The sequence below is a fragment of the Coregonus clupeaformis genome, unplaced genomic scaffold (genome assembly GCF_020615455.1).
Source record: "Coregonus clupeaformis isolate EN_2021a unplaced genomic scaffold, ASM2061545v1 scaf0450, whole genome shotgun sequence".
NCBI lineage: Eukaryota > Metazoa > Chordata > Actinopteri > Salmoniformes > Salmonidae > Coregonus > Coregonus clupeaformis.
Genome location: NW_025533905.1, coordinates 302,501 through 310,000, shown reverse-complemented (window position 1 = coordinate 310,000; position 7,500 = coordinate 302,501). Strand labels below are relative to the sequence as shown.

The 7,500-nt window shown below is 45.8% G+C and overlaps 1 protein-coding gene across 2 annotated transcripts in view; it reads right to left on the bottom strand.

Annotated features, from left to right (window-relative positions):
- Positions 1–7,500, bottom strand: part of LOC121540882 (voltage-dependent calcium channel gamma-3 subunit-like) — a 75,491-nt gene that overhangs the window by 39,051 nt on the left and 28,940 nt on the right. For both annotated transcript variants that reach the window (XR_006658681.1, XM_041850002.2), the window contains exon 3: positions 2,208–2,291. Coding sequence is in view for 1 of the 2 variants with exons in the window: in XM_041850002.2 (XP_041705936.1) it covers positions 2,208–2,291 (84 nt within the window). In the remaining variant the exon portion in view is untranslated. The remainder of the gene's footprint in view (positions 1–2,207; positions 2,292–7,500) is intronic.

Sequence of the window (7,500 nt, the reverse complement as noted above, 5' to 3'; positions counted from 1 at the left end):
TCAGCCATTACAGCCTCAAGTCTTCTTGGGTATGACGCTACAAGCTTGGCACAGCTGTATTTGGGGAGTTTCTCCCATTCTTCTCTGCAGATCCTCTCAAGCTCTGTTAGGTTGGATGGGGAGCGTCGCTGCACAGCTATTTTCAAGTATCTCCAGAGATGTTAGATCGGGTTCAAGTCCGGGCTCTGGCTGGGCCACTGAAGGACATTCAGAGACTTGTCCCGAAGCCACTCCTGCGTTGTCTTGGCTGTGTGCTTAGGGTCGTTGTCCTGTTGGAAGGTGAACCTTCGCCCCAGTCTGAGGTCCTGAGCGCTCTGGAGGAGGTTTTCATCAAGGATCTCTCTGTACTTTGCTCCGTTCATCTTTCCCTCGATCCTGACTAGTCTCCCAGTCCCTGCCGCTGAAAAACATATCCACAGCATGATACTGCCACCATCATGCTTCACCGTAGGGATGGTGCCAGGTTTCCTCCAGACGTGACGATTGGCATTCAGGCCAAAGAGTTCAATCTTGGTTTCATCAGACCAGAGAATCTTGTTTCTCATGGTCTGAGAGTCCTTTAGGTGCCTTTTGGCAAACTCCAAGCGGGCTGTCATGTGCCTTTTACTGAGGAGTGGCTTCCGTCTGGCCACTCTACCATAAAGGCCTGATTGCTGGAGTGCTGCAGAGATGGTTGTCTTTCTGGAAGGTTCTCCCATCTCCACAGAGGAACTCTGGAGCTCTGTCAGAGTGACCATCGGATTCTTGGTCACCTCCCTGACCAAGGCCCTTCTCCCCCGATTGCTCAGTTTCGCCGGGCGGCCAGCTCTAGGAAGAGTCTTGGTGGTTTCCAAACTTCTTCCATTTAAGAATGATGGAGGCCACTGTGTTCTTGGGGACCTTCAATGCTGCAGAAATGTTTTGGTACCCTTCCCCAGACCTATGCCTCAATTTTGAGTCTCATAGCAAAGGGTCTGAATAAATAAATAAATAAATAAGATATTTCTTCTTCTTGTTTTTAGCAAAAATGTCTAAAAACCTGTTTTCACTTTGTCATTCTGGGGTATTGTCTGTAGATTGGTGAGGAAAACATGTATTTAATTCCTTTTAGAATAAGGCTGTACCGTAACTAAAGGGAAGGGGTCTGAATACTTTCTGAATACACTGTATGTGAGACTATGTATGTAATGTGTATTGTATAGACAGAGATCAGGTCCCTATGTGAGACAGGTTCTATGTATGTAATGTGTATTGTATAGACAGAGATCAGGTCCCTATGTGAGACAGGAAATATATATGTAATGTGTATTGTATAGACAGAGATCAGGTCCCTATGTGAGACAGGAAATATATATGTAATGTGTATTGTATAGACAGAGATCAGGTCCCCATGTGAGACAGGAAATATATATGTAATGTGTATTGTATAGACAGAGATCAGGTCCCTATGTGAGACAGGAAATATATATGTAATGTGTATTGTATAGACAGAGATCAGGTCCCTATGTAAGACAGGAAACATATATGTAATGTGTATTGTATATACAGAGATCAGGTCCCTATGTGAGACAGGAAATATATATGTAATGTGTATTGTATAGACAGAGATCAGGTCCCTATGTGAGACAGGACATATATATGTAATGTGTATTGTATAGACAGAGATCAGGTCCCTATGTGAGACAGGAAATATATATGTAATGTGTATTGTATAGACAGAGATCAGGTCCCTATGTGAGACAGGAAGTGAGCCATCCTACTAAGCCCTCCTGTACTGTTGAAAGTGTGTGTGTGTGTGTGTATGTGTGTGTGTGCGTGTGTGTGGTGTGTATGTGTGTGTGTGGTGTGTATGTGTGTATGTGTGTGTGCAGTAGCATTTCCTCCAAAAGCAGTGCCATTCAGACCCATTCACACATTCCATAGTTTACACCACAGGGGAGATGTGGAGAGAGAGAGAGAGAGAGAGAGAGAGAGAGAGAGACAGAGAGAGAGAGAGAGAGAGAGAGAGAGAGAGAGAGAGAGAGAGAGAGAGAGAGAGAGAGAGAGAGAGAGAGAGAGAGAGAGAGAGAGAGAGAGAGAGAGAGAGAGAGAGATTGTTTTTTTTATGATTAGTTCTCGTTTCAGTTTTTTATAATAACCGTGGTGTGTGTGTGTGTGTGTGTGTGTGGTGTGTGTGTGTGTGTGTGTGTGTGTGTGTGGTGTGTGTGTGTGTGTGTGTCCAGACTTACGGAGGAGGTATTCCGCTGCATCGGCCTCATAATCTGTAGCTTCTGGGAAATGATCAATCTTCTTACATACGCCTCGGAATGTTCCTGCAAAACACACACACACTTGAGTCTGAGTATACACACACACACACACACCACACCACACACACACACACACACACACACACACACACACACACACACACACACACACACACCACACACACACACACACACACACACACACACACACACACACACACACACACACACACACACACACACACACACACACACACACTTGAGTCTGAGTATACACACACACACACACACACACACACACACACACACACACACACACACACACACACACACACAGACACACACACAGACACAGACACAGACACACACACACAGACACACACACACACAGACACACACACACACACACACACACACATCACACACCACACACACACCACACACCACACAAAAGCATGCACAAACACAATGCACCTCCTTACTCTAAGTCCTGTACATATTAATGTATGTATTTACAGTATGTATTTTTGTATATACAGGACCAGTTAAACGTTTACACACACACACACACACACACACACACACACACACACACACCACACACACACACACACACACACACACACACACACACACACACACACACACACACACACACCACACACACACACACACACCACACACACACATACAGTACCAGTCGAAAGTTTTAGAACTCATTCAAGGGTTTTTCTTAATTTGTACTATTTTCTACATTGCCCTTCCCACGGGGGGCCAGTATGATTTTTTAAAATTTTTTAAAATAAATAAATAATGTATGCACTCACTAACTGTAAGTCGCTCTGGATAAGAGCGTCTGCTAAATGACTAAAATGTAAAATGTAAAATGTAGTGAAGACTTCAAAACTATGAAATAACACATATGGAATCATGTAGTAACCAAAAAAGTGTTAAACAAATCAAAATATATTTTACATTTTGAGATTCTTCAAAGTAGCCACCCTTTGCCTTGATGACAGCTTTACACACTCTTGGAATTCTCTCAACCAGCTTCACCTGGAATGCTTTTCCAACAGTCTTGAAGGAGTTCCCACGTATGCTGAGCACTTGTTGGCTGCTTTTCCTTCACTCTGCCGTCCAAACTCATCCCAAACCATCTCAATTGGGTTGAAGTCGGGGGATTGTGGAGGCCAGGTCATCTGATGCAGCACTCCATCACTCTCCTTCTTGGTCAAAAAGCCCTTGCACAGCCTGGAGGTGTGTTTTGGGTCGTTGTCCTGTTGAAATGCTGCAGAATGCTGTGGTAGCCATGCTGCTTAAGTGTGCCTTGAATTCTAAATAAATCATGCTTTAAATGAATAAATCATGCTCCATGCTTCATGGTGGGAACCACACATGCGGAGAACATCCGTTCACCTACTCTGCGCCTCACAAAGACACAGCGGTTAGAACCAAATATCTCCAATTTGGACTCATCAGAACAAAAGGACAGATTTCCACCAGTCTAATGTCCATTGCTCGTGTTTCTTGGCCCAAGCAAGTCTCTTCTTCTTATTGGTGTCCTTTAGTAGTGGTTTCTTTGCAGCAATTCGACCACCAGGTCGCTCCTACCAGGTGGCGTGGCGAGAATCTGTCTCCGCACCACGTGCTCTCACCACTGGTGTCCCCCAGGGCTCAGTTCTAGGCCCTCTCCTATTCTCTCTATACACCAAGTCACTTGGCTCTGTCATATCCTCACATGGTCTCTCCTATCATTGCTACGCAGACAACACACAATTAATCTTCTCCTTTCCCCCTTCTGATAACCAGGTGGCGAATCGCATCTCTGCATGTCTGGCAGACATATCAGTGTGGATGTCGGATCACCACCTCAAGCTGAACCTCGGCAAGACAGAGCTGCTCTTCCTCCCGGGGAAGGACTGCCCGCTCCATGATCTCGCCATCACGGTTGACAACTCCATTGTGTCCTCCTCCCAGAGTGCAAAGAACCTTGGCGTGACCCTGGACAACACCCTGTCGTTCTCCGCTAACATCAAAGCGGTGACCCGATCCTGTAGGTTCATGCTCTACAACATTCGCAGAGTACGACCCTACCTTACACAGGAAGCGGCACAGGTCCTAATCCAGGCACTTGTCATCTCCCGTCTGGATTACTGCAACTCGCTGTTGGCTGGGCTCCCTGCCTGTGCCATTAAACCCCTACAACTCATCCAGAACGCTGCAGCCCGTCTGGTGTTCAACCTTCCCAAGTTCTCTCACGTCACCCTGCTCCTCCACACACTCCACTGGCTTCCAGTTGAAGCCTGCATCTGCTACAAGACCATGGTGCTTGCCTACGGAGCTGTGAGGGGAACGGCACCTCCATACCTTCAGGCTCTGATCAGTCCCTACACCCAAACGAGGGCATTGCGTTCATCCACCTCTGGCCTGCTGGCCCCCCTACCTCTACGGAAGCACAGTTCCCGCTCAGCCCAGTCAAAGCTATTCGCTGCTCTGGCACCCCAATGGTGGAACAAGCTCCCTCACGACGCCAGGATAGCGGAGTCACTCACCATCTTCCGTAGACACTTGAAACCCCACCTCTTTAAGGAATACCTGGGATAGGATAAAAGTAATCCTTCTACCCTCCCCCTACCCCCCCCAATTTTTTTTTTAAAATAATCATAAGGTGAATGCACCAATTTGTAAGTCGCTCTGGATAAGAGTGTAAATGACGAAAATGTAAATGTAATGAAGGCCTGATTCACGCAGGTGAAATATATATATTTTTAAATCACACAGTCTCCTCTGAACAGTTGATGTTGAGATGCGTCTGTGACTTGAACTCTGTGAAGCGTTTATTTGGGCTGCAATCTGAGGTGCAGTTAACTCTAAGGAACTTATCCTCTGCAGCAGAGGTAACTCTGGGTCTTCCATTCCTGTGGCGGTCCTCATGAGAGCCAGTTTCATCATAGCGCTTGATGGTTTTTGCGACTGCACTTGAAGAAACTTTCAAAGTTCTTGAAATGTTCCGTATTGACTGACCTTCATGTCTTGTAATGATGGACTGTCATTTCTCTTTGCTTATTTGGGCTATTCTTGCCATAATATTGACTTGGTCTTTTACCAAATAGGGCTATCTTCTGTATACCCCCCCTACCTTGTCACAATACAACTGATTGGCTCAAACGCATTAAGAAGGAAAGAAATTCCACAAATTAACTTTTAAGAAGGCACACCTGTTAAATGAAATGCATTCCAGGTGACTACCTCATGAAGCTGGTTGAGAGAATGCCAAGAGTGTGCAAAGCTGTCATTAAGGCGAAGGGTGGCTATTTGAAGAATCTCAAATATAAAAGAGGTGTGATGGTGTGGAGGTGCTTTGCTGGTGACACTGTCTGTGATTTATTTAGAATTCAAGGCACACTTAACCAGCATGGCTACCACAGCATTCTGCAGCGATACGCCATCACATCTGGTTTGGGCTTAGTGGGACTATCATTTGTTTTTCAACAGGACAATGACCCAACACACCTCCAGACTGTGTAAGGGCTATTTGACCAAGAAGGAGAGTGATGGAGTGCTGCATCAGATGACCTGGCCTCCACAATCACCCAACCTCAACCCAATTGAGATGGTTTGGGATGAGTTGGACCGCAGAGTGAAGGAAAAGCAGCCAACAAGTGCTCAGCATACGTGGGAACTCCTTCAAGACTGTTGGAAAAGCAATCCAGGTGAAGCTGGTTGAGAGAATGCCAAGAGTGTGCAAAGCTGTCATCAAGGCAAAGGGTGGCTACATTGAAGAGTTTAAAATATAAAATCTATTTTGATTTGTTTAACACTTTTTTGGGTTACTACATGATTCCATATGTGTTATTTCATAGTTTTGAAGTCTTCACTATTATTCTACAATGTAGAAAATAGTAAAAATAAAGAAAAACCCTTGAATGAGCTGCAGCTCAGTTTCAGGGTCTTGGCAGTCTTCTTATAGCCCAGGCCATCTTTATGTAGAGCAACAATTCTTTTTTTTCAGATCCTCAGAGAGTTCTTTGCCTTGAGGTGCAATGTTGAACTTCCAGTGACCGGTATGAGGGAGTGCGAGAGCGATGACACCAAATTTAACGCACCTGCTTCCCATTCACACCTGAGACCTTGTAACACTAACGAGTCACATGACACCGGGGAGGGAAAATGGCTAATTGGGCCCAATTTTGACATTTTCACTTAGGGGTGTACTCACTTTTGTTGCCAGCGGTTTAGACATTAATGACTGTGTGTTGTGTTATTTTGAGGGGACAGCAAATTTTACACTGTTATACAAGCTGTACACTCACTTCTTTACATTGTAGCAAAGTGTCATTTCTTCAGTGTTGTCACATGAAAAGATATACTTGAATATTTACAAAAAATGTGAGGGGTGTACTCACTTTTGTGAGATACTGTATATACTGTATATGTGTGTGTGGTTGAAGTACTCACAGGGATAGTAAAACAAGGACATTTTGTGGGGACATTTTGTCACAAGGAAAAATGCTATTTTAGGCTTAGGGGTCAGGTTTAGGGTTAGGGGTAAAGGGTCAGGTTTAGGGTTAGGCTTAGAGGCAGAGAGAGAGAGAGAGGCAGAGAGAGAGAGCGATGGATTGATGAGGAGAGAGGGAGATGGAGAGAGGCAGAGAGAGAGATGGAGAGCGAGAGAGAGAGAGAGAGAGGCAGAGAGAGTGAGAGGCAGAGAGAGGCAGAGAGAGAGGCAGAGAGAGAGAGAGAGAGAGAGAGAGAGAGAGAGAGGCAGAGAGAGGGGCAGAGAGAGGCAGAAAGAGCGAGAGAGAGAGAGAGAGAGAGAGAGAGAGAGAGAGAGAGAGAGAGAGAGAGAGAGAGAGAGAGAGAGAGAGAGAGAGAGAGAGAGAGAGAGAGAGAGAGAGAGAGAGAGAGAGAGAGAGAGAGAGAGAGGCAGAGAGAGAGGCAGAGAGAGGCAGAGAGAGAGAGAGAGAGAGAGAGAGAGAGAGAGGCAGAGAGAGGCAGAGAGAGAGAGAGAGAGAGAGAGAGAGAGAGAGAGAGAGAGAGAGAGGCAGAGAGAGAGCAGAGAGAGGCAGAGAGAGAGAGAGAGAGAGAGAGGCAGAGAGAGAGAGAGACAGAGAGAGAGAGAGAGAGAGGCAGAGAGAGAGAGAGAGAGAGAGAGAGAGGCAGAGAGAGAGGCAGAGAGAGAGAGAGAGGCAGAGAGAGAGAGAGAGAGAGAGAGAGAGAGAGAGAGAGAGAGAGAGAGAGGGAGAGAGAGAGAGGCAGAGAGAGAGAGGAG